The 27,692-nt window shown below is 38.0% G+C and overlaps 1 protein-coding gene across 1 annotated transcript; it reads left to right on the top strand.

Annotated features, from left to right (window-relative positions):
• Positions 1–673: 673 nt before the first annotated feature.
• On the top strand, positions 674–27,270 carry c1qtnf12 (C1q and TNF related 12). The gene is made up of 8 exons (XM_015057381.1): positions 674–1,714; positions 17,850–17,954; positions 18,072–18,183; positions 19,063–19,247; positions 20,963–21,071; positions 22,935–23,028; positions 24,927–25,005; positions 25,086–27,270. The coding sequence occupies exons 1-8, from the start codon at positions 1,535–1,537 to the stop codon at positions 25,182–25,184; spliced, it is 963 nt and encodes a 320-aa protein (XP_014912867.1). The 5' UTR covers positions 674–1,534; the 3' UTR covers positions 25,185–27,270.
• Positions 27,271–27,692: the final 422 nt, after the last annotated feature.

The raw sequence follows: 27,692 nt of genomic DNA, 5'->3' as shown, positions 1-27,692 counted from the left end.
CAAAGTGTACAAACTGTAGTTCCATTGACTTCCTCTAGATGTCACTGTTTTCAAATTTAATGCCGTAAGAGCAAACAGACCAAGCTGTCTGAAATTACAAGTTAGAAAGTGAAAACCAATACACAAATTATTCCAGAAACATTTCATTTACGCAAAAAGAAAATACTGTTGTATCTGAAAAACCCACATAATTTCCTAAGTTTAGAATTATATTCAGGGAAATTTAGAACCTCTGTGTATTTTATAGAGAAAAGTCAATGAGCATCATTAGGGATTAAAAATAAGTGCTCAGGATGGAATATACTCCCATGTGGAGCTCTTTGGAAGTTTTCCTAAACTTGTGGTCACTTAAAAGTTTATGTTTGTTTCTATTTCCATCCCAGATGTAAACACACGAGTTTGAAAGAGTAAGCTAATACTGAGCCAAAATGACAGATACAATAATTTATACAAGCAACACACACAACTTTATTGTCTGCCAAAGAGCCTTCCCAACTCGACCATTTCATCTATGAGATAAAACAGAGCAGAATAAGCCTGTATGGTTGCCAACAGAGAGAGGCAAAGCAAAAAGAGAGAGAGAGCGAGAGAGACTGGGGCAGGGGGTGGGAGGGAGAAAGGGAGATGATAAAACGCCACAGTGAGCCCTCCTGCAGGCTCAGAGCAAAGGAGCGACTCAGACCAGACTGAAAAAAAGGGTAGGGAGTGCAGTGGAGCAGGCAGAAAGCAGCCCAGCAGACTCTGAGGCAGAGTCTCTGCGCATTGACTAGTTGGAGAAGTGAGCAGCACCTGAGCGGCGTCAGGCATCTGCTACCTGTTGAGTTTATGGTGGAAGCAGACAGGAGTGACTAATTCTTCAAGGAGAAGCATCAAAAGAGCAGTTCTGGACCTTAGACTAATTGATTTAAGTGCTGTCCTTGCAGCTTTTTGAAACTTTTTTTTTTTTTAAGGAAACTGATTTCTTTGGATCTTGCACCACTTTGTTGCATCCTGGAACTTCTTCTCAGTGTAAAAACCAGCAGGAGGGAAAAAAGAGAAGTTAACCATCCTTCTCCAGCAGCTCTCTCAGCCCACCCTCTCTGCTTTGGACACCCCTCCTCTCTCTCTCTTTCTCACTTTCTTCTCCTCTTTTGCCCCCTGTGCCCTCCCTCAAACACCTCACCTCCCCCCCAACAGAGCAGAAAGCGTGAAAAATCTCACTAATGGCTTTATTTGCTGTCAGTTCTGTGCCGCTCTGTCATTCCCCTGGACCATTCTGCTTCACACATTTCATAGTTGAGTAAATCTCCTCGGCTGCCTGGCTAGACTTAGCAGTGCCCCTGCAAAGGCTGTGCTGTCTTGGAGCTCAAGAGGGGAAGAAACACAGCAGCACCACTCAGTCTGAGAACTTTGTGGACAAGGACATTCAGAAACTTAATTCCTCACGTGTTTTTTAGCCTTTAGCATCTTCACCTTCTGTCAAAAAACACTTCTGGTCCTCAACTTCTCTGTAAGATTTTCCTGAAGCGCCTTGGTGCTGATTTGAAGTGTGAAGATGAGGTGTGGATGTGGCCCTCTGGCAGTGGTGGCTGCCGTGTTTTGGACTCAGTGCTTTCTTCTGGACGGGGTGGAAGCCAGGAAGGAGCGAAAGAGGCCAAAGGAGGCTGCGCCGCAACACACAGAGGCGTACAATGTGACTCTGTCCAACAGCGAGGAGGTCGGCGGAGGCATCAAGGTAAGGAGCAGAGCTTCACGCTGCTAGACTTAAATCTGCAAACTGTAAAAACAAATTACAAGTATTTTTGGTCTAGTTTCTGTTTCAAATGTCCTTGTAGACTCAAAATAATTCAAAACTAACATTCAAGTGACTTTTCAACAAGATATGGTTTGTTTTAAGTCAATATTTCTTTAATGTGGATGAAAAAGTATGAGCTCCAATGGCAGATTATTTCATGTACAACAAAGGAAAAATATCTGCCAATGGAATTAGTACTTTTTCATCAATATTAAGGAATTATTGACTCAAAATGAGATCGTATTTCTTGCTGAAAAGATCCTTGTAATTTAGTTTTGTTTTATTTCAAGTCTAAGATATTTGCACTAAGAAACTAGATCAAAAGTTCTTGGTACAATTTTGTGTTTTTGCAGTGTATTTGATTCATCCACAAAAAGTTGCAGATATTTGTGATGTAAAACAGAAAAACCCATGTTTACAATTGTTTTCCTTATTTTTTTATTTTATTTTATTTTTTTACAACAAAACCTCTGAAAAGTTTGGGTTGTACTTGAATTCAAGTAGTCAGGAGCAGGAGTTCCTGCTCCTGAATAAAATCACCTAGGACACCCCTGCTCTAATTCAAACGAGAGTCTAAAGTTAATCCACAGATGTGAAGGTCTGGTTAGAGGAAGTAAAAAGCGACAAGAGGCTGAAGCATCACAGGACAGGTGTGCCCCTACAGGTCAAGCTTCAGGATGTGTGACAGACAAAAAAAACGTGTGAATCCCTGAATGGATGACTACCGCAGGCATGCAAGGAATGCGAACATCCAAAGGCTGATCCGTGCATCAATTAGTCCACGCTGTGGGTGTCTTCGTCCAATTTTCCAGCCCAAGTGAACAAATAAAGATCCTATTACTTGTAAGATAATTTATGCATTAGAATGAGGAATTGAAAATAGCTAATTTATTCATTAGATACAGGATACAAGGTATTTACACCAGCGCTACAAACTATGTATTTCACTGGGATTTTATTTAGTGGATGAGCACAAAGTAGCATAAAATTAACAAGTTTGTACCCCCAAAAATAAATTTCAGTTTCACCAAATTCCTTTAGAAAGTTCCCCAAGCAGAGTCTAACTGTGTGTAATTTAATCTCAGTTTAAATCCAGCTGTTCTGTAAAGTCTCTGAGGTTTATTAGAGAACATTAGTGAACATACAGCATCGTAAAGACCGAGTAGCACAGGTTAGAGGTCAGGGATAAAGTTGTGGAAAATATTGAAGCATGGTTATTTTAATAGAAACTATTAAAAAAATTTACATATCTTAAGGAAATCATCCAAAGATAGAAACAGAATGGCATCACTCCAAACTTTACTAAGACATGGATAAATCTGGATGAGCTGCAAAGATGAACAACTCAGGTGGGAGAATCTGTTGACCGGACAACCGTTCCAAACATTGAGGTGATGGCAGCATCAGGGTGTGGAAAAGCTTTTCTTCAAGAACTGGGAAGCTAACCAGAGTAAAAGGGAAGATGGATGGAGCTTAGTGCAGCACAATCCCAAAGAAAAACCTATTGGAGGCTGTGAACGTTCCGAGACTTTGGCAGAAATTCACTTTCTAGCAACTAAATAACCCAGAAAATGTATCTAGAAATTACTGGAATGATTTAGGTCAAAGCAAGTTTATAAACTTAAATGTAAGTTTGCAGACACCTTCAATTCTGATTGAGCTTGAGTTATTTTCCAAAGAAAAGTAGGCAAGAATTAAAGACGACGTTTCTTTAATTCATTTCTGAAATTGTAATTGCTGCAAAAAGCAGAATCTGAATGTTCTCAGTACTTTCCAGATATTTAATTGTAAAATAAAGGAAAACAGAAAACAGTTTTGTTTGTTGGACTAATGCACAAAAAAATCCTTTAAAATACATTGAATTTTGTGGTTGTAACCTGAATGAAGAAATGAACTTGGCACAAATTTCAGTGAAAAAACAGGAGCAACGGTTGCCCCCCGATTTTATATTTTTGTTTTTCTTGTTGGTGTTGCATATTTCTGATGGTTTCCAGCGTGGTATTTATTTTTGCTTTCAGCCCACCCATTATGTTGGCATTCTCATGTAGCTCTCACTGCCCTATATACCAGTCGTCACGTCTCGTGGTAACCCCTCCTCCCGTCCTGAAACCACACAGTGAGGTCTCCTTTGTATCTTTAAGAACACTTTGTAGGTGGCTGTGGCCTGCCCCTGTTTATTTGACTTGGTTAGCCTTGTAAAAGCAGCAGCTATGAAGGATGACCTTATGTCAGGCCTTGCAGCCTGTTGAAGATTGAGCCTCTGCGATGTCTCACCTCTGTGCTACGTCCTGCGCGGTGTCTTCGCAAACCCCCCCTATCACCATGGTGCCTCACAGGATGTGATGTAACCCCTGGCAAGGCTAGGAAGATATTATAAAGGATATTTTCACCTCTGTGGAGGTGTTCTGTATGTGTTCTTTGTTCCTGAAAACGTGCATCTTAAAGTCAATGGTGTTTGTTTATGCTCAACACTTTTACACCCTGAAATATGTAAACACCTTTGTTCCATTTGCAAAAATATCAATAAACATAAAAAACAAAAAAGAAAGGACATTTTATTAAAAATTCACATTTTGAATGCTTTTGTACTTCCATTTGGGTCTCTGCTGCTTCTAAAAACAGTCCAAGCACTTAAAAAACTCACCCAGTTGTTTTTTGTTACTAAGTTAATATTTTTCAGTGTCTGGAAAACGAGTTGTTTCAAAAAACCTTCCAAGTATAACATCACAAATCAGCAGGCACCGCCCCTCAGCCAGCAACCCCAGCAAAGCCCAGCCCGTTACTTAGCAACCCAAATGGAACTCAAGGGTTAGTCAGTTGTGTTTTTTTAAAACAAGCTTGTTCTTCATTTTGTGAAGTTAGAGTACCCAAAACTGCATTCAAGTAACAGTAGAATTACTTCAACATATTTTTACTCAAGAAAAAATAAACAGTAGTCATCCGAGATTACTCAAGTAAGAACATTACACAGACCAAAATATACAATTTTGTTATTTTGGTATTGGTATTTTATAGACCAAAATTAAAATAATTCATATTAATAACATAATTACAAAATAAGGCAAAAGAAACATTTTTCAAACTTCTGAAACTTTACTATGAACTGGCGAATGATTGGTGAAAACAATGGTGTTCTTCATTCAGTGAAAATACTTAGTAGATGGAGCATACAGAAATTTTACTCAAGGAAGAATAGTGACGCTTCATAGTAAAATTACTCAACTGAAATAAAAAGTACAGCATAATAAATATACATCTAAATGTAATTTTTTCCCCCAAAAGTTATTCAAGTAAATGTAACAATAAATCTTACAACCCAACTCTGGTGCTGTACAATGGCTGCTGGAAAAGTGTTTTGTTGATGACTTACCATTCAGAAACCTCTTGGTGAATTCTTGTTGGTTGTGCAGGAGGCTCTACTTCTGCTTTTCAAAGATGTATGATTGTATAATTGTACATCTGTTTGCAGCCATTTTCGAGTGTGCTGAGGGGCCGTGGCCAGCAGCAGTTTATTGGGTTTGAAGTTAGAAGACGCCCTAAAACAGCTCATTCTGAAAGGCATTCAAAATAGGCAGAACTGAGCAAACTAAAATCTCATTAGCTTGATTTTGTGCGAAAATGTCCTGAACATTTTTTTGCATAGCCCATAGACCTATCCTAACCTGTTCAAGGAAGCATAATAGGTCACCTTTAAAAGACCTGGGGCGATGTTGTTCTCAGCACATCGATTCTGTCATGCATGGGCCCAGTCTGCCTCCACTGTGTCTGGGACATCCGATAGGAGCGGCGTGGTCCTGAAAACTCGGGCAGCATGCCATGTAAGCCCCTCACAAAGCCCCGTAGAAAGGGCCCTGAAAGGGAACACCTCAGTGAGGATTAGGCCTGGGTGCCTCCCTCTTTTCTTTTCATCTCATTTTCCACAATCAGACGTTAATGACATAATCACTCTTGGGGTAAACTGACAGCACCTTGAAATAGCTCTTATACAATTTTTCATATTTTGTTGTTAGAGAACCTCTGCCAGAAATGTATTTTATCAGAATTTTATGAGATAGACCAACACAAAGCGTAAATAACTGTGTAAAGGAAATATATATATTTTTTACTTTTAATTATTTACAAGTAAAAATCAAAGGTGCAGGGGTGTCCAAAGAGTGGCCCTTGGGATAATTTTCTGAGGCCCGACTCGACTGCTGTTCAAGAATAGCCCTCCAGTGAGCACTTCTGTGAATTTGTAGCATGACGATTTAAATGACAAATTTAATTCTTCTTCCATTTCAATTCAGTTCAGTTCAGGTTTATTCAAATCGCAATAATCTTACATCAAGAAATAAAAAAAAGACATAGTCATAAAATGACCAACAAAACATCATCATAACACTTTTCTTTCTATAAAGCATTATTCTTGTAATAGACATGTTTTTTAATTGAATTTAATAGTAAATAGGACTATAAATATCCAGTTACTTTTTACTGAAAAACAAAATAATATGTGAGCACATTAATTCTTCTATTAAACTTGGTTAATATTAGAAGTTTTTCCCACAAAAGTAAGGAAACTGTCTGCCTTTTTATTGAGACAAAAAAAATTCTACTTTGATTCATTAAAATATTGCATGTTTGACTTATTGCTGAAACCTGAGTCACAACAAAAATATTTTGCATTTCAAAACAATGTGACTCCTGAGTACTTTCAGCTTTGGGATTCTGGCCATTGTTGGAAACAGTTTGCTGATCAAGAGACTGACATGAATTCTTCTTTGCAAAATAGCTAAGGATCAGTCAAGTTAAACAGACAGTTGAACTCATATTTCAGAGCCTTACCATAGATTCTCAACTGGATGTAGGTTTAAACTTTGACTGGGCCATTTTAAGAGTTAAATATTCTTTGGTTTTAGCTATTAGCATGTTGCCTGGCTCTACAAACATTTGCTAATAACCCATGTGATTCATGTGTGCATGTGAGCATTTTTTCCCACGTTTACAGTATCCACTGCATAGTGGAAAAGCGAACTTTAAATGCAATAACTCTCCTGTCAGATTCTCCCACCAGAGATGTGGATCTCTGGAGCTCCTCCAGAGAAACCATGTATTTATCTCCTTCCAATTCACAATTACAGATCACTTGTGCTGGTCTATCTTTTAAAATCCAAAATGAAATTTGTGATTGTAAAGTGGCTGAATGTCAGCAAGGATGCATTGCTATTTGTGAAGGAATATAAAAAGTTAAGTACCATGCAATCGTATTATTTTGGTGATATAAATTCTCTCTCACACACATTGTTAAAATATGATGAACTTTTTTTTTGTATGTTTATCCTTTCACAAGTCTGTTAGGTCTCAGAGAAAGAAACCCATCCAGCTGTGGCTGTCTTGGCGTGTCGTGTTCTCTGACCAGCCAAACATTTACACCCGCATTTACATTTTTTCCCCTTTGTGGCTAGTGGAAACCGTTCTAATGATGGCATGTCTATCTGACCAGTCCTGTGTGTGGGCTGCTAGCAGCGTCCAGTTGGATGCTGCATTCTTCTGCGGATTTTCTGTTTGAAATGGATCCCAGCAGTCGTCTTTGTAACAAGAGGGATTCTTTCGTGCAGAGAATGAACATTTCAGACAAGCCTGACCTCTGTAACCCGTCGTATTTTACAGTTTTGGAGCACAATGTCAAATATTTAAGCCTTTCTGGGATCCCCGCTTAAGATGAGAAGAATCTGTCACTGCTTCAGAGCAGCGAGGGATCTATGAGGGCTGTAATGGAGAGACTCAAGTCAAACATCACGCCTGGCGTGTTGAGTAATAGTAGGGTTTAGCCTGAAGCAAAGGTTTTTGTTTCCTTTCTCTCATCCCTGGTGATGATTAATGCTGCAGCGTGTGGGACCTTCAGAATCAGCCCACACATAGGAGACAGGGCCAAGTCCCACAGGAAGCAGGACCACTGCGTGAGCACGCGCTGCTCTTATGCTAGGCCTAACAGGAACTGTCCCCAGTCTGCATGGCATTGTGTTGGCGTGCCAGAAAACAACAGAGGTGATGCTTATTTAACGCTGAGAAAATGACCCCATGAAGTCATCTGCAAAAGAAACAGGTCGTAAACAGTCTTCTTGCCACCACATTTGGGATTTGCAAGCAAAATAAACCAAAAGGTTTTGTCTTCCCCCTGCAGACACAGTGCAGCCATTCTGTTTGGATTGATGTCAGATTTATGGAAATCTTTTAATCTTTCCTGATTCTGCTCATGTATCAGTCACTGCACCAAGATTTGTTTTTTGTGGCTTTATAGATTAATAGATGTCCACGTGTATCTGAAAAAGAAAAGACAGAGCTACATTTCATCTTTATCCTGTGCGTACATTGAATGTGCATTTGGACATTTTGTTGTTCAGAAAATGTGCATTCGAGAAAAAGTCAGATATGTGGCATTATAAAGATGAGAGTGTAATTTATGAGTAGTGGTTCATAATCAAAAACTAATAATTGAGGAGGAATAGAGGAATGCATAAACAAAACCAGTAGATTTTGCAATACGCATGAGAAAAATGGTAAAATCTTCAAAAATATTTTTCTGTGTGCTAAGTTATTGTTAGAAGATTGGCCAGGATTGTTTCTGCAAGCAAAAATTTGTAAATTTAAAATGTAAAAATATTTTTGCATTCTGTAAATTTCACAGTAGATTTTATGATATCCAACTGGTTATGATATTCATTAAATTTTAAGCAGGAAAGGCCTGTTTAAAGTGGTACAGAAGAAAAACATCTGTTGTTTATGGATATTTTATGGCACGTCCAGCAAGCAGCATAATTATCACAATTCAAATCTTTACTTTCCCAGTCCTAAATTAAAAACAAATAGCTTGAAATTTTGCTCTGTATTTCTTGCCAGTAGATCCCTTTTAGTGTTGCTTTGGGAAATTTAACGCACTGCAGGCCCTGTTTGCATCCGTCAAGCGCTTACCACTCAGCCCATCCATCAGAGAAAGCTGCAAGAAAGTGAAAAAGGAAAATGCTTTCAAACTCAATTGAGAGCCCCTGATGAGCTTAGATGGATGTTCTGCCTACAGTCAAATCACAGAGTAAACTCTGTTTCTGGGTTGGATCGCGATCCTACTGGGTTTCAACTTCTCATTTTACCTACCACGGGGAAAATGGGCACTCACTCCGGCAATAGAGCTGTAATTTGTACAGACAACAGATGTTAGCCAGAAATCATGTTTCTTTTAATCTCATATTGCCTTTTTTAGGAGGGTAAGGCCAACATTTTCTCTGGTGATCAAGCAAACATACTGTATTCAGAGCCTTACATTTTCACATTTTGTCCTGTTACAACCGTAAACTTGAATGTATTTAATTTGTTCTTTTTTATTTCTGATCCTCGTCACCAAATACTTTGTGAAACCAACTTTAGCTGTAATTACAGCTGCAGGTCTTTGGGAATGTCTCTACTTTTACAGCCAGAAACAGAAGTTACTGCTCATTTTATTGAATGGAGATCGTCAAAACAATGTTGGTTTTCACGTATCAAATTTAGAGCTGCACTTTGACTAGGCCATTTAAACAGATGAATGTGGTTTCATCTAAACGATTCAACTGTAAATCTGACGGTATATTTGAAAACATTGTCTTGTTGGGAGGTAAATTTTCCAAAGCAGCCTCAATGTTTTTTGCAGCCTCAAACAAGAATCCATCTCTACATCATTTCTAACCACAGCATGATGCTGCCACCATTGTGTTTAGCCATAAGGAAAGTGAAAGTGTGTGATGTTATTCTTTTATGCTTTGTATGTAGCCCAGATCCCTCTGGCTTGTGGCAAACCTTAGGTAAGCAGTGGATTTCTTCTTGCTGTTTATTCATAAAGACCAAATTTATGCAGCTAACGATTAATCTTGGATCTCTGCATTTTCTCTGGTATGAACTTCTCGAGTGCTTCTCTGATTAATGCGCTCCTTGCAGTTTAGATGGACTGCCATGTCTTGGTAGTTTGTTGTGCCATACTCTTTCCTTTGTCAGATGACAATGAACAGAGCTCTGTGAGATGTTTAAAGCCTTAAATTTTGTTTTATATCCAAACTCAGCTTTAGACATTACCATAGTTATTTCCTCGCTCTGTCTGCTGTGTTCTTTGGTCTCCATGATGATGTTTTCTCACTAAAGATGACTCTCTGATGCTTTCACAGAACACAAAAACTGAGATTAAATTCCACTCATGTGTAATTTAATTAGTGATTAAAGGACTTCTGAAGGGAATTGCACATACTATGTTCTTTTTTAGAGGTCTCACATTAAATGGATCCGAAATTATAAGCAAAGATTTTCCAGTTATAATTTTGAAGGTAGCATTTTCCTTCCACTTTGCAACTGTGAGGTACTTTATTAGTTGGTTTTAAACATTCACTTCAAAAACAGAAAATCTTAGCGTACAGTTCTGGTCTAGTTTCTAATGCAACTATCTTAGCACACTTGAAATAAGTCAAAACTAAGGCACAAGTAAATTTTCAGCGAGATATGGGAGCTTGTTTGAAGTGAATGATTCATTACTATTGCTAAAAAGTTCTAGTTATGAATTAAATAACCTGCCAGTAGAACAAGATATTTTTCCCATATAATAAGTTAAAATGTCTTGTCCGCTGGCAGATTATTTCACTTATAGCCAGTTCTTTTTCATGGTCCAATACTTGGTAAGTATTTGTGTTTTTGCAGTTTATTGAGATTAAAGTTGTGTATTTATAGAAAATAGGACAAAGTCTATAACAAAGCAAATGTTTCCCAGCCTAATGACAAGAAACTGAAAAAAATCCCAGTATCATTAGCATTGTATGAGAATAGATTAAAAAAAAAATCTCTTAGTCCTCTTTGCCTTCTTTTTATAAAAATTCCTCATATCTACATATTTTTTAACCATGGGTAGCAGTCCATAAAATCCCAATAAAATCCCAATAAACGGAATGTGTTCATGGATTGTCAATAGTTTTGCAAGCTACCGTTTGAAAATGTATTTAATCTCTCACTAAGATTGTCAATAACACAGTCGGACCACATTTCGCTCAAACTTTCTGTTGTGTTCCTGAAACATTTATGAAGCCACTGACAGAAACTTCAGAGTGTGTCAGGGTTGTTATGTTCTGCAGAGAATGCTTTCACATTGTGTAACAGAATAGTGAAAACAGCACAGAGTCAACATTGCATGCCTATCCGTATTTAGCTCTCGCGCAACAAATCCACAAGGTAATCTGTCTCTTTGAAGAGCAGCGATGGGGAACACGGAGGTGGATGTATGATGGCTGGGATGCACACAGGCTAATGGGATAAACTCATCCCGGAAAGCCTGGGGATCCCTGCCTGCTGGGGCGGCATCGGCCCCACGTTGGGCCCTTCCAACTCATGCATGGATGACTGCACATGGAGCAGTGCAGGGATGTAAAAACAAGAGATTATAAAAGACTTTCCATCATCTCGCTCAACCTTAAACCTCCGTGTGCAACATTCTTTATCAGCAGCTAAATGTTTCATGTCGTCTCGTGTGTACATACAGGTAGGAAAACACATAACACTGACGTGAAAACAAGATAAGTTAAGCTGGAGGAATTCAGGAGCTGCCTGTAGAAGGGTAGAATTGCAGTATCTGGTTGCGGCCCCAGAGACATGTTTTAACAGTTGTGTTTGTGTTTTCGGTGGCACGCTGCCCCAGGGAAATATTTCCCATTTTATTGCTTCAAATAAATTCTACCTAATTTTCTCCAAACTACATGAAAAACACATTAAAAACAGTGAACACAGAAGAGCTCTTTTTCTCTGGGTAATAAAATCTCATGGCCCAGTGTGAACAATCTATCATGATTACAACTGTTTCACCAAATAATCCAAAACCTCTAAACCACCCGGCCAGAGAGAACTATGAAAAATAAAACAATAAAAATATGCTTTATTGTCCGCTGTGATTACCAGAACAGTCACTGGTGGAAAGGCGAAGCATGCTTATGGGGAAACTTCAAGGATGCAGCATTGTTGCATTGTCTCTTGATTTATTTGACTGCCAGAAACATCTATGATTAAGATTTTACAGAAAAGATCCAAAAGTTCATGAAGTACAACAGTTGTTTTTCACATTTTGCAGAGCACGAAGAAGAGAAGGAAAAGAAAAACACATTTTTTGTAACAAATCTGTCAACTTAAAGTCAACCACAGACAATATGAATAAACTGAAGCCTAAATTTTGTTTGCAGAACTTGTTGTAATCACTGCATAAATTCATTTGTTTCCCTTTGAAAGGCCCCAAAGGACAAAACAGCAAAACTTCATGTTGTTTTCTGTGTTTGGAAAGTTCCCAGTAAACAAGCTTGAAGCTTGATTCGCTTCCATGTTGGGGTCACAGCTTGATAACAAAGGTCTCAAAATTATGTAGCAAGACTATAAACAACAACCTTAGAAATTAGTTGTGCAGAGTTAGGCTCAGATTTCACAACTGGCACGTTACAAAAACCTGTTTAGTACATGTACAGTTGTAGGGATTTCTTTTGTTTTTGGTTTTATGTAAATTTTAATGCCTAATGGTGATTAACAGTAGGGACATTTCCAGGAACCTGTGTGGCTTCCTGGGATCATTTTTCTACTCCCATCATTTGCAAGGTAGAAACCAGAGTCAAATCCACACATCGTTAGAGAAATCTACTAAAGAAAACTGATTTGATTCAAACAGCACCAGTCAATTATTCATTTCCTCCACAGTATGTGCCTCTGATAACAGTCTGCTATTAGTTTGCTATTAAAACTGATTTATTTTTGGTTATTTACAATATTAAATTTAAATTCCTAATTGTTTATTTGTAGTTCAAAATGTTTCAAGTACTTTTCAGTATCAACCCATCCTCAAATCAAAATGAAATGACTTGGACTCAGGAGCAGAAAAACCTGATCAGGACATCCCTAATTTATTTTCCTCCCACTGATTATTTAACCCCATTAGAGTAAATATTAACTTCTGCGTTAGCGCTAAGACGGTTTAAACTGTACATAGTTTTTTCTTCAGCCTTTATTTAACCAGAATAAAACTCCTTAAGACCAAAGCTCTCAAAGGTGTCTTGACAACAACATAGTGAAACAATTAGTTAATGCATTTTAAGGTATAGTTGGTGTTTGAATTTTTTTTTTTTATTGTAAAATGCATTTAGATTTTCTTAGCTGTGGTGTTCATATTTAACCAAAAAGCTAGTCTTCTGTTCAAAGGCGATTCATTCCATTAGAGAAACTGAAATAGTAAAATTCAGGCTTGGTTAACTCATAACTTATGAAAAGACACTTTTTATACCATTTTAAAATATTATATATTTCTTGTTTACTTTTGTCTTGCTTTGTCTTCACCTTTTGCTAAATGCCTGCTGGATGTAACATTTTATCAAACAAGACGAAAAGTGCCATCATGGATCTTTCACCAGGCTTCCTTCTATAAAAGAGGATTACGTCAGAATTGTTGAACTCGGGCTTTTTGTGAGGTAAAAGTAAGATTACTGTCCCACCGGAGAACACAGAGCTCCCCTTTCTTTGGCAACCCCCTCAACAAGGATAACAACGCTCTGGAGGACTTGACATTTCTCACCTTTACACATGATAACCGACACATTCTCGCGCACCGTGCTGGGAGGGCGTGTGCTTGAAACTGCTGATAGATGAGACAAGTTTAAGGCCCTCACACATCAGTGGTGATCAAAGCCAGAGCACCTCTGTTCTTCATCAACTCTGAGCTTTCATACCTGCGTTCGTTTCCTCACTTGTTCACGGCTTGCTCGAGCAGAGGCAAAGAAATGTCGGGGAATCCGTACTTCACTTCACACCCTAGTCAAAAGCAGTCAATGAGAGATGGAAAGCATCTGACAGCAAGCAGCAGAAAGGTTTTTTTTTTTTCCTTTTTTTGGATCTGCATGTGTGGACTCTTTGAAGTTCTCACTCCCACCTGCATACAATGAATCAGCCATTTTCTTGGCATGCTGTATGTGTGATCCCAGCCATCACTACGGCTTGTATTTCTGTGATACTATGTAGAAACGAGACCAAAAAAAAAAAAAAAAAAAACAAAAAAAAAACATGGGGGGATTAATGGAAAAAACTGAGCATTCCTTCATTTGATGATTCAATTATTTATGCAGTGATTTGCTGTTATTCCATGGCTCAAAAATGAAGGTAATAATTACCTTAGTTATAGCCTTTCTTCTCTGAGCACAGAAAATCCCTGAGGGGAATAGTTTAATGGTTTAATTATAATGTTGTGTTTCATACATTTGAAGAGAATGACTGATACCTTAGCAAGGATTCTCCTTTTTTTCTAATATAGCATGTGTGGGGCAACTCTCAAAGTGTTGAAACTCAAAAAAAAAAAAATAAAAAGAACAGTGCGATTTCACGACACTTCAATAAATAAAATCAGTAGATAAAGCTTTCTGGTTGTCAAAGAGGCTATTTTATTGAGAGTGAAAGAACTCTGTGGTAAATTATTATATGAAATGTTAATATAAGCTTTTTCAAGGCTCATTTCAGAGCCTTAAGATTGGCAGAAAAATGTTCACATATAATTTAGTCTGGGAACTCTCGGTTTATTTTCAATGTCTAGGGGCCGTTGCAAACACATGGTGACTGGCTTGTCTGATGACACAATTGGAAAAAGCAACAATCAGTCTAAGCATGCCATATTTTATTATAGGAGCGGAAGAAAATATCTAATAGGATTTTTTTCTAAAAGTGCACCCCATTGTGTTTTACTGATTGAACCAATAGCCTTGAGTTGAAATAACTTCAGTTTTTATTGCAGTAGTATAGTAACATGGTAGTAAAATTCTAGGAACATTAAGAAATTATTGCATAGACTTCTGCTTCTCTCTTTAATACACTTCAAAACAGGAACCATGTAATTTAACTGAGGCATATCTATATTTTTTAGCCAAGGAATGGCTCCAAAAAAAGAACTGACTTATATTTGCTAATTTCTAAAATTGCAAGATTAAGCTTTTCAACTAACATACTGCAAAACACCATATGGCAAATGTTGGGTAAGGTGAAGGATCTGTGATACTGTCGACCCGTTTCCCCTCCAAATGCCTTGGGAACCTTGTCAGAGTGCATGGCATCATGAAGAAAATTTGATAAGTCGAGGCATATGAAAAGTCTCGCTTTGTAGCTCTAACTGCAGGTTCCATTAAGGAAACAGTTGGATTTGTTCATTACATATGGCAGAAAGAACATACAAAGGGCTCAGAATGGTACAAGAAATCGAAAAGCCACAGCGCAACCATAAATACCTTAAAGGAAGCATAACCCTAGAATGGAAGCTAGAAATTTATGCTAAAACTGAACGTTAGCTTATAGAAATGTATGCTAAAATGAAAGCTATCCTAAAATGGGAAGTTAGCTTAATGAAATGTGTGCTAAAACAGAAGTTGGCTTAACTGTGGTCGTGGGTTTTGGTGGCTACCACTTGGCACCTGACTAAGCAGGCACACCGTCCTGTACCAGAGCTGTTTGTTGTGTGCTCTGTCTTAGCCTTCTCTTGTTGCTACCATTGAATAGTAACAAGTATCATAAAAAAAACCTTTAAAAAAAAATTCTTAATTTGTACGAAAATTGCATTTCTTAACATCTGATTTTTATAAACACTGAAAAACTAATTCAATGCTTGATTTTTCTAAACTTTAAAATTCAAAGAGGTTTTCAATCCAACGGTACTCCAATATTCAATATTCTTGACACTTGATCGCTTTTAGTTTTTATCTGTTTCCAAACCTGAAAATAAAATAAAATAACATATGCAACAATCTGCCGGCAGCAGGCGCAGAATCTGTTTATTTTGTCTGCTGTCAGCGAGAGACGGGGAGCAAGTGCTGTAAATCCCAAAACATGAAAAAGGGAAGATTTCTCCTGCAGCATATTACAAAGACAAACAAGGAGTTACTTTGTTGCGGTGCAACAAGAGGCATGTCTTCAGCAGAGCAGAAGGGAGCATGTTGGTTTAGTAGATAAGTGATCCGTGTTCTGCTGCCAAACCTAAACAAATTCCATTTCAGACAGCTCACCTCCATGCCTCGTCTGTATCTCCTCTTCTATCTCAACTCAAGGCTCCTGGATGTTCAGGGGAAAGTTGGGGTAACATTTGAGCTCCATTTAATTGGAATTCATTCAGCCTCTCATTTTACCCAAATGAAAACAAACCAGTTGCACCACTGGACATAAAAAATGTTGCTTCCAGAGGCCTTCGTGCTTCCTTATCTCTCCAACAGATCGTAGTCTGTTTGCCGCTGTAATTTATAATAAATGAGGTATTCCAGAGTAATAAAAAACTGACTGTTTAACTTATCCATATATATCCATGTTCTGCATATATTTGCTGTCTTTCTTGTTAGAGCTCAGTTATTTTTCATAGGGCTTGAAATCAAGACTAAAAAAAGAAAACCACTGTTCTGACTGAGGAAGGAAAAAACATTATGCAATGTTTTTTCCTTATCATAAACTACAGTAAATGAAGTCTGTTGTGTACAGCATTGAGATCACATAGAGCAGCAGGGTGCTTATTGAAATTTTAATGTGGAAAAACTCCACAAATGTATATTTACATTAATCCTCCTTGGCTATTTTGCACATACAGTCATTTTCCTTGACCTTTTCCAGGAGTTTTATGTGATAGAGAAAATGCCAAGTAGTGTTTAATTGTGCAGTGGAAGGAAAATGAAACTTTGTTTTGAACAATTTAACAAAATGAAATCTGAAAAGGATGCTGTGCATTTTGATTTAGCATAACCTCTTCCCTGCAGTTATCTATAGACATCTTCAGACAGAAATATCTGTACATTCCTGTTTGCAAAACAGGTTAGATGGAGATTGGAGTGCAGTTTTCAAGTCTTGCATCAGATTCTATGTTGACATAGATCTAGACTGACTGAACAACTGAATGTGATTTCATACAAATCATTTTTCTGCTTGTATGTTTAGTGTTGTCCTGCTTGAAGGTGAATAACCATCTCTAATTTGTTTATCTTAAATTACGTGAACTCTGAAGGATATTATTTGTGGCGAAAAGGGGCCTGAAAACAAACGTCCAATAGACTATTCAGATCGCTATTTGCAATAAATTGAGTAGCTATTTTCATTTTACTTCACCACTCTGCACAACTTTGTTTTGCATTTCTGGTAAAATACATTAAGGTTTGTGGTTACAGTGTGACAGAACATAAAAACATTTGAGGTGTAATTATATTTTCATGAGTGGCAATACAAAACGGGGCTCCTGTGTGAATTAATTAAGAAGAAAAAAAGCACATGAGGAAGACAGTGACTGATGCCAATGTGAAAAAACCTTGATGCTGATGAGTTATGAGAGGAAGAGAGGAGGAGGTTTCCTTGTTTGACCATTCCCTGCTGTCTGGCACCATTTAATTGTGTCTTAGCATGAGTATTTCCAAAAGTGGCATTAAAAGAAACAATAATGACTTTGTACTAATCTTTGTGGTTCTTCTTACATCCCACTGGGCAGAATTACTTTACTGTGAAATGAATGATTAGTTTGTTGACACAACATTTTTATATATTTTTTTCCTTAAAAAGCCAAACAACTTATTAGGCTTTAAAGAAAAAAGTTTCAAATACATTTGCATCACTGAGAAACATAAGGCAGAAGTTGTCTTTATAGCCTTATTATTTCCATATTGAAGCACTATTGTTGCTCTGTAGATACACTACTCTCTCATAAGAAGGCTCTGAATCAAATCCCAGTTCACATGTGCGGTGGCCCATAAGGGTTATACCAAAGCCACCACACAACAACATAAAGCTACAGCAGAAATTAAGCTAACTTCAGCTTTTGCATAGATTTTGTGTCAGCATAACTTCTGATTTAGCAATGGTGGGAATATTGACGTCCAAAAAAAGTGGGCCAGTCCTAAGACACTTCAATCATACTCTGTTGAGTGAACTTCGTCTCTTACTCATCAACAGGTTGTGCAAATCTCTCACAAAGATGTCAACAGAAGGAAGCATTTGTAGAAAATGTATGGGTAAATCTAGCTATGGGTTTAATCACTGACAGTCCTCTTCCTTGCTGCAGACTTCTGATCACCAACGGGTGGATCCACTAGGGTCATGGATGGATTTTGTCAAGCGACCAGTTGGAAACCTCCCCAGAAAGTGCCGCAAACGCAGACCAGCTCTGGTAAACCTAAACTGTCTTTTCAGTCTCTCAAAAGAAATGTTACCGTCACTGATTATCTATCTAAAACAATAAGCGAATCATTCATTTCAAAGCATGGCTGTTTTTCTCTTCCGAAAGCCTGGACCACCGGGTCCTCCAGGTCCACCGGGCCCTCAAGGACCTCCTGGCTTTCCAGGGGCTGAAGTGACCCAGGAAGTTCTTTTGCAGGAGTTCAAAGACATGATTAAAGGTAAACACATCACTACACAGAAAACTCTGCATCCATAGGATTTAAGAGGGGAGGTAGCTGTCAGGCGCTGATCACCTTTATTAACTAGGATTGTAGTACATGATGTAAACAGTGCTTACAATGGCCCAATAGAAACAATTATTGCTACACATCAATCTGTGCAAAGCTATAAGTCTGTTTTCAAACAATTGGTTCCTCCCATGTCAGTCAGACATTTCCTCTGGAGGAATCCCAGGCCAGCCTAGAAGCATAGCATCTCCCTCTCTAAGGCAGACCCTCTATGGAAAAAACTCTGTTTGGACTTTTATCTTCAATCTCATTCTTTTATGATCTACTTAAAGCTCGTGACCACAGGTAAGGGTAGGAACATTGATCAACCAGTAAATCGACTGATTTGTATAGCATCCACATCAAAACGGATGCAGCACCAATCCACCCATCCATCACCTGCTCCATTTACCATTTATGACCAAGACACCAAGACACTTAAGCTCCTCTATTTGCAGTTCCTCCAATCCATTTTTTGACTCAAGACCATGGTCTCAGATTTGGAGGCACTGATCCTAATGAAGTCAGTAGGACAACAATATTTGCAAAAACCAAAATGGATACCATCAACACCTTGGCTGCACCTAGAAACTCTGTCATTAAAGGAACATAATCGGTGACAATTTCAAGTTATTGCTGCTAAAAATGGTTCTATGTGGATTGTGACTTAACAACTGAGAGGTTTTTGAAACTACCCATTGTCCAGATACCAAAACACATGAACTCATTGGCCAAAACCAACTGCGGGGGCTTTTAGAGAGCAGAACATCATGACAGAAAAGTTAAAGTTTTACTGTGAGGTGACTAACAACCAGGCTGTATTCCTCTCAGAGGCTACAGAAAGGAGGGCAGCGGCACTTGACAGGCAAACAAGCCCCAGCCAGCAACCTACAGCCCTCCTGACACTGGAGGGAATGGCCTCCCACCGCCGAATACAAGAAGCTTTCCACTGCAAGCTCAAGGGACCTGTGGTGGTGGACAAGAAGACGCTGGTGGAGCTCCAGAACTTTCAGACAGTGAGTTTGTTTAAAACCAAGCAAATGTTTATGAATCAGTGGAGCTTTGCTCCCCTACTTGAAAAAGTAGAGTTGTGTCTAATCCTCCTCTGAACGGTTATTTGCTTTGTTTTTCTGTCTTAGCTGTGAAAGAGTGAGTGTTTGGTAATTGTTGCTTACTTTGGATGTGGGAGAATTTTGAAAGGATCGGCCCCCACCTCCCCCCTCTCTGGTAAATGGCATTGGCAACACATGTTGTGCCATTCTGAGACTCAGACTGCCTTTTTGGTCAAAAATATCCCCTTTTTCAATCCTACACATCACTCCCTGGGCAGCACACAAAGGAGACTCTGTCTCCGACTTGGAATAATGTGTGGAGAGGACAGAAATAGAGACTGTTAGAAGAAGCATGCAGAAGAACTATGGGCTGTTAGGACGGGCTGACATACTGTGGCTGGAGGAGGGATGATTACATGCCAGACTGTTTAATATAATAATAAGGCAACATGTTTTAACAGCATTAGACATTTATAGTTCAGGGTTTTGCAGTGTCAAAAGAAGAAAGTTTAAATAAAGCATTTGATCAAATTGTGCAGGGTCAGAATTAATCCTCTTTGGTAAAATCTAATTTAGCGAAAAGAGATTTTTCGCAAACATGACATGACATGTGGAAACACTATCTTTTTGAAATTTTAAGCTTCCTTTTGCAACTTTTAACAGCAGTTAGCATAAGCAGAGTAGCAATTCTTTGCATGCCGCACTACTTATGATTGCAAATCCATTGACTTAAGCCTGAGATTTCTAAATCTGCCAACTCTTCCAAGTCCAGGATGATTAAATGGATAAAACTAAGTGACTTCTTTATGATCTCTTCAGCTCACCTGTTATCTGCTGAAGTCAGTTCCAGGTCATGTTCTCAGTCTGATGAAGTGTCACGAAAGTGGGCATAAATTGTTGAGCTCCTGAAACCTGAAACAATTAGGCCAAAATTGGTCAAAAAACAAATTGCCAACCCCACTCAGGCTTTACTTGCTTCCTCTAATTCAAATGAGGATGTTAACGGCAAAAAAGCAGGAATAATGTAGCATTAGCAGCACTTAGATGCTGTGATGCAGGGAGAACCACAGATGGAAACTAAGTGGTGCTAGAGAACCTGTACTTCTTCCTCTGGACAAATCCTGCCCTTCTGAAATTGTTGTAGTTTTGGTTTGTTTTTCACAGTGCAGTGTGGACTATAATAAATCTCAGACCACTAAGGCATCCAGCACTTCCAAGTGCCGCACAAGGTGCCATTGTTTAACACTTGAGAACTTGCAACCCAAAATGTCTGTGCACGCCTCTGCTGTGAGAACTCTACGCCTTTCCAGGTTCCTGCAAAGCTCGGTGGCAAGTCGAAAATGATTATTCAGCAATAGGATCAAGGTGTCAAGATCATGTCGTATCATGAATCCCAATCTCGGTCCAACTCATTAAGCTCTCCTTGCTTTTCAAATATTTTTGCAACAGTATTTTAAATTGCTGTGTTTAGGCAGTGCAAATGATTCATATTCCTCATCCCTGTTGCCAAAGTAGTCTTCATAGACTCGGCTTTGACACATTTAAACAAGCAGTTTGTATTTTCTTTCCGGATTCATAAAGAGAGAATAGTCACCAGTGGGGCAGTTGTCCTACAGGGACCAGCGTGTCAGTATAATAAATCATCCAGATATCAGTTGAGTTGTTTTCTTTGCTTTCAGCCGCCTGCTAAAGGAGCTTTCCTCAGGGGAAAAGGAATGGACCAGTCAACAGGGAGGTTCACAGCCCAAATCACTGGGATATACCAGTTTTCTGCTAATGTCCTCATCGGTAAGTCACAGTAACTTTCCTTAATGTAATTTATTACACAGTAAAGCCTTAAAGCCCCCTATACACCCATATACGTGTTCAGACTCTTGCAAGCAAATTATAAGGAGACAGCGGTTGTTTACATTGACCTCACCCTTGCACTTATGTGGATTCTGTTGAAAATGTTAAAACATCTTCATCCTTATCCACACATGCTTAGAACAACCAAGCAACGGCTTTGATTCTGATTATGTTTACCTGTTCACATACAGAGGTAAAAAAATATGAGAAAATACACTTGTTTTACTTTTTATTGCTGATATGAATCTGTTACAAACTGATGTAAAAAGCAGTTTAGGTGACATGAGATCCTGAGAACTATAACTCCAGTGCCTTTGCACTGGTTTTGGATCCCAAGTGAAGATGTTTTAAAAGCTTTAAGATTTATTTCTGCATCATAAATGTTACAATGTAAGGATTTATGAATCTTGAGGGTAAAATATTTTATTTGGGAGGCATGCCAGGTAAAAGCTCCCATCACAAATGAAAGAACATTGGAACAGGCTTATAGAAAAGGATGAATATGTGACAAAGTATCTCTTTCTCACTGTTATCCACACATAGATGAAAATCTGTGATACTATGTCCTTCAAAGGGCCTGAGAGCCTAGTTAAAGTGTAAGAGGACCTCTGTGAAAATGCCAGAACATTTAAAATGCAAATCTGATGTAGTATTTGTGATGCTGTGGGCCTGTTTGTCTATCACCACCCCTGGGAACCTTGCTGGAATCTTATGCATCACAATTATGGAAGCCTTGGAAATACTGAGACATTTCAAATAAAGATCTGGGGCCTCATTTATAAAGCCTGAAACTTGCATACGTCACTTTCCACTCAAAGTTTGGGATCTATAAAACACACAGGTGACTGGAAAATGTGCGGTCCCTAACGCAAACCCTGACTCATGCGTGCAACACATGCTTGTTTTGGAGACGGGGGCAAAATGTCGACATGAACGGTGAGGTTAAAAATAACTCGATACCGTTTTGACAAATGGATGCACTGGCATGTGGAATTCAAAGCTGTGGTTATCCTGCACCTTTTCCTTCCATTCAACTTTCCATGAATATGCTCGGATATAGTAGTCCGTGAACAACCAGCTTTTTCATGACCTACCCTGTGGAGGGTGAAAGTCTGGACATCTGTTCAGTCAGCAGTTTTACCCATGACTGTGTAGCCTGCATACCCAGACTGAAAAATCATATAAAGACTCAGAAAACCTTCACTGGTGTTTTCACTTAGTTGGCCAATTAGGGTGTGGCATCATGAGTTTCCGATATTTATTTAATTTTTTCACAATAATCAAATTTAATGAGTCACTGAATTCTCTCTAAGCCATAAGTCATCAAAATTACAAGAAATTAGGATCGAAATATTTCACTTTATAATGCAATATATGAGCTTCACTTTCTGAAATTGAACTTTTTCTTGGTATCCTATTTTTTTTTCAGATGTATCTGTATTCCATGAAAAAGGAGTTTGCACAACATTTTAGCAGTAGGGTGCTGATGAAAGTAACACTTGTGGTTTTGTTAAAAAAACATTTAATTTCCTTACATGGAACTCGTTTTACACTGTGAATAAAAGTTAAACTATAATTTTCAAAATTTTGATGGAGGTTTGCTAATATTTGTCATATATGATATAGCATTTATAGTATAGTTGTTATTTCAAATATTTTGGTAATTTATTTAAAATACAAGGATTTCACACGTCTGGATCAGGTGAGCCAGTATATGCAGAGGAGATGTTGGGAGTTTTAAAAGAAAATCTGTGTAAATAAGCCTCTGTGATTGTATGATGGTAACTGTTTGCACATTTGCAGATCACAATGAGGTGAAGAGGAGCAAAAGTCAGCTTAAAGCCAGAGACAACGTCCGTGTGTTGATCTGCATCGAATCACTCTGCCACAGATACACGTAGGTGTCCTGGAAAGCATTTAAATGCTATGAAGACTAATTTGACTCACATGTGAATCTAAATCAAATTTGCAATGGCAAGGGAATTGTATTTTTTTTTTCCATTTGGTATTTGACGGTAAGTAAAACCCAAAAGTTCATAATTAATTCGAACAAAACTGGTAGAACAATTGCACTTTGCATGCTTAACATTCTTGCTCAGACAGTTTGTTTACCTTTGCCTTAAAATGGTGAAATTTAAACAGAGTTTAATGCTGCCTCAACTTTCACTGGAATTTATGAGCTGTTAAAGGTGTGGTCTGTTACACTTTGCATGGGACCAGTGTGGCATTTCCTGCATAAAAGCAGCGCATGTCTTTAAGGGAAATGTCCCCTCATTTAGAAACGTCGTCCCTGTCGCCAAACTAATCTTTATAGACTCACCTTTGACACTTTTAGGGAGCCTGTTACATACAACAGCTCTCATAGTGAAATGCCCTTATTTGGGATTTGGGAGTCAGATAATGAAGAACAAAATACTGCTGGCTGGAGTGGAAGAAAAAAGCAGAGCAAGTCTTTGTTCTTTCATGTATTTCAAAATGTCTGTTTACACAAAGTCAGAGAAAAAGGTTGAAATGATTTACTCCCCAATCTCTCTCTACATCCACTCTTCTAGTGTGGTACAATAAGAGAAAAATATAAATAATACTATTATGAAGGGTTGCTTAACCCAAAAGAGTACTTAACTTTTGCTTTTTGAGCCAAAACCCCAGTCTGTCTCCGGCTCCCACACATGAAAATGAGGAGAATGTGAAATGAGGTTCACTGGGATGGCAGCTGGAGCAAAGTCAAATAAGATTGATTTGCAATAAAAATTTCACATTTTCCACTTAACACAAGCCAGTTCCTTCACTGTGCGGTCAAAGATGGAGAATTAGTTTCAACCATCTACGCAGGACAAAGCCAAACTAGGAAACTGGCTTATTTGATTTCTTGCTTAGAAGCTTATACTTAAATCTGCATTTTTATGCATGTGACAGCAGCTAGGTAACTTGCATTTAGGTTCATTTTTTTACATGCTGTAGATCTCTTTGAAGAAGCCAAGAGAAGATTAACAAATCAACTTTTGTTATGTTATGTTCTGCTGATAATACAAACAGACTGTAAGGTCACAGAAAGTGGATATTTTGGAACCCTTCATCCAATGGGAAGATATATCAGAATAGTTATTATAGTGATGATCAACAGACAGGGGAGACCAGACTTTTGGAAATTATATAAACACAAAGTTATTCCCTGTTTGGGAATCTCTGTCACATGAATTTCTGTCCATTTAAGCCTGCAAAAAATAGACGACCTTTTGCCTAGAGAAGAAAAAATTCACACAACAGCCAAATACACCAACTCACTTCTCTCACTGCCCTGCATCAAACAATCCAAACCAAGTGAAAAACCTGTTCACCCCCCCCCTCACCTGTTGTGGTGGTGCAACAAGAACCCCTGCAGGAAATGACACAAAAACCTCTAAGAAAGACACTGAGCAAACATCCTTCTTCACGAAATGCAAACAAATATGAGGTTCTTAGGAGTACATTTGAGTTCTTGGTAAATGGTAACTTAATTAAAGTTTGATTATAAAGTACATAGCTTGGGACTTCTGGGATTAAAGTGTATTGATCGGGTACTCTGAAGGTAACTGTAATTCAGTTACAGGAGCACTTATAAGGCACTTAATGTTGGGTCATATTTCAAATAGCATTTTCCAGTATATGACCGCATTTTAAACGTACAGTAGATAGAGTGATTTGTTCAACTTTAGCACCTTTTGAAACTACACTAATAGTATAAATAAAAATGTACCTTCAGCATTAAAACTGTGATATATTTAAATTGTTTTCTTCTTGATATTTTCGTCACAGTTCACTTGAAATGATCGTTGGATTAGAAAGCAACAGCAAGATATTCACTGTGAATGTTCAGGGTCTGCTGGAGCTACAGGTGAGAGAAAAGCCAAACAAGCACATAATAAAAACAGCTCAGGCTTTCATTAACGCCAGTTTTTATGCGTTTCTTTGCAGGTTGGCCAATACACTTCCATATATGTGGATAACGCAGCTGGTGCTTCCATTACAATACAAAGCGGTTCGGATTTCATGGGCATACTGCTTGGTGAATAGCCTCACACTGGAAAAGGGCATCCCCAAGCCATCCACTGGTGTCTTATGGTTCTTTGTATCTTTGAATGAACTGCCTCTTAAAACCATGACACAAGACAAAAACCACAAGGGACTTTTGAAGGAGAGATGAATGGCTAATATTGACTTTACTGCCCATCAGATGGTGAAAGGACACTGTGAAGAACTTCAAGGCTGAGCTTGTTTTTCACAATGCACTGCCACTTCCATGGGGAACCTGGATGCATGCTGCCTCACGTATGACATAACCTGAACATGAAATGGAGATTATGTTTGCATCAGTATATTCTTAAGGCTTTTTTAAGACCTTTGCAGTAAACCAAACATTATTCTTGTTCACTGTTGTTGGTGGAAAAGCTAAAGAACATGAACTATCACAGTCATCTGTTTAATATATATTGATATGTAATTGTTTTGTCTACAGTATTTGTCATTTACACGCTTGTGAGATGGTATATGTTTTTGGATTTAAATTCACAATTTTATATAAATATATGTATATTATATCGTGCATAGACTCTGTGAGTACACTGGATGATTGATGCTGGATAGGCCTCATAATTTGGCATCATACAGACATGAGAAAAACTAAGTACACCCATATAATTCAATAGCTTGCAGAACCCCATATTTCCTGTAATTGAAAAGCTAGTAGCAGCAATAATTCAGTCTTTTTCATGTATTGCCACTTTGTCCACTCTGCTTTTTAGCATTTCTTCAGTCTGTTGAGTTTTGTGGGAAATCATTTATCTCTCAAGGCTCTGCAGTTTTGATGTCTTGATCACTTTCTTTTTCAGGTCTTCTGTAGTTGTGTTTGAGAGCATTTTCATGTTAATGTGTCAGACAGATGGTTTTACATTTGGCTGCAAAATATTTTGGCATAGAGAGGAGTTCATGGTCAGATTAATATCTACAAGTCTCCTAGTTCATGCAGAAAAAGCCCAAAACATCAGGAAACGCATAATATAATAAACTCTTACAGGACAATTATTTTAGCAAAATTGTGCTTTCCACTTTTATCTGGAAGTCAAAATTTCTGAGTTCCATGTCAGAATAATCAATTGGGTTATTGGTTTCATACCAATTATGAAAATCCAATATGGCTGCTGTGTACACAAAATTCATTATGGTTCCAATTGTACATCACCACACTTCCTGTCCTCCTCTCCAGGGGACACACAGAACAGCAATAACTAGACACTGCTACTGAAATGGTGTCACATTTTTCTTTTAATATATATATGAAACAGGTCTATGGGCTGCTGTGAACACTTTGAATAAGACACAATTACATGAGGTGAGATGATTTACCAGTAATAATCCAAAATAGAGACAAAGGATAACAAAGGAATTACCAAAATAATCTGGTGGGTAATAATACTTTCTCCAATAGTGTGTTGCTACGGTTACATGCATTGGTATTCCTATGAAAAAGGCCATGGAGAAGATTACGAATGCACTCATCAAATTCAGCTGGGTGTGTAGCAGACCAGCTATTTCAACAAAAGCGAAGGAGACGGTGGTGGTGTTTTTATGTGGGATTTTGGGGTAATTTGCTTTCATTCCAAAGATTAAAAAATAACTTTGTTGTTGTTTCCAGCTTTTTTTCTGCCTTGGCCTCCATTCAAACTTGCATTGTAAATGTCCATTGTCCAGTTTTTAGAATGAGAAGCCTTGGTTGATTTTTGTCCTTCCTTGCCATGTACCGTAGATGTACTATCATGGCAATGTCCCCATAATTTTTGATAAAATGCCAATAACTTGGAGCAAAACTGAAATTTTGAAGACCAATCAGTAAAAATTTCAACTGAAATCCTTTGATATCAAAAAGCAGTGTTTGTTGGTTATTGTTTTATGTTTTTGTGCAACAAAAATGTGTGCTACTAATTATTTACAATAAAAAAGCAGCAAAAAAAATGTTATCAACATCAGTTGCTGATAATATTCATTAAACCATCATTTTATATTCAACCTTTAAATTCTCTTGAATCTCAGTTGTTTCCTTTGCTCACATATACTGTGTCATAAAACACCCAAATTGCCAATAAAGCTGCTCTCATTCATCTACTATTTTTCTGATATTTGTTGTCATTTGTAAAAAGAAGTCAATAATGATAAAATCTTGATTTATAAAGCTTAATCACACTATCACTTTTGTGCTGACAAAATAGAAAATGTACCCTGTGTATTTGTTTAATTTAGGCTGAATTTCTGTTCAGAAAGTCAACATATTCCCTTGAGACTCTTTTTACAAGCTGCAGGAATTCAATAAAATTACCATTCTGTCGAGTCAGCAAAAGCCTGAGGAAAATTACAGCAGCAGTAGAGCCCAATAACAATTAAATACAGAGCCTGTAATTAACACATAAAACAAGTTCCTTTTTTAATCAATTACAATTGTCAGAATATGTATTTTTAGAAGTTATACAAAAACCTGTTAAAATACGGTTTTGTAAACTTTGTAAAACTTTGTCCACCTTTTATGTGAAA

Source organism: Poecilia latipinna, unplaced genomic scaffold (genome assembly GCF_001443285.1).
Source record: "Poecilia latipinna isolate Pla-1442-1.1 unplaced genomic scaffold, P_latipinna-1.0 Scaffold1457, whole genome shotgun sequence".
NCBI lineage: Eukaryota > Metazoa > Chordata > Actinopteri > Cyprinodontiformes > Poeciliidae > Poecilia > Poecilia latipinna.
Note: the sequence above shows the minus strand (reverse complement) of the source record. Positions and strands in the feature narration are given on the sequence as shown.

Excerpts from the sequence above, each read along its gene's own strand:
- c1qtnf12 (XM_015057381.1), top strand. The coding sequence starts at position 1,535 with ATGAGGTGTGGATGTGGCCCTCTGGCAGTGGTGGCTGCCGTGTTTTGG. Across the intron at positions 1,715-17,849 it reads AGGTCGGCGGAGGCATCAAG|ACTTCTGATCACCAACGGGT; the intron begins GTAAGGAGCAGA and ends TCCTTGCTGCAG. Across the intron at positions 25,006-25,085 it reads AGGGTCTGCTGGAGCTACAG|GTTGGCCAATACACTTCCAT; the intron begins GTGAGAGAAAAG and ends GTTTCTTTGCAG.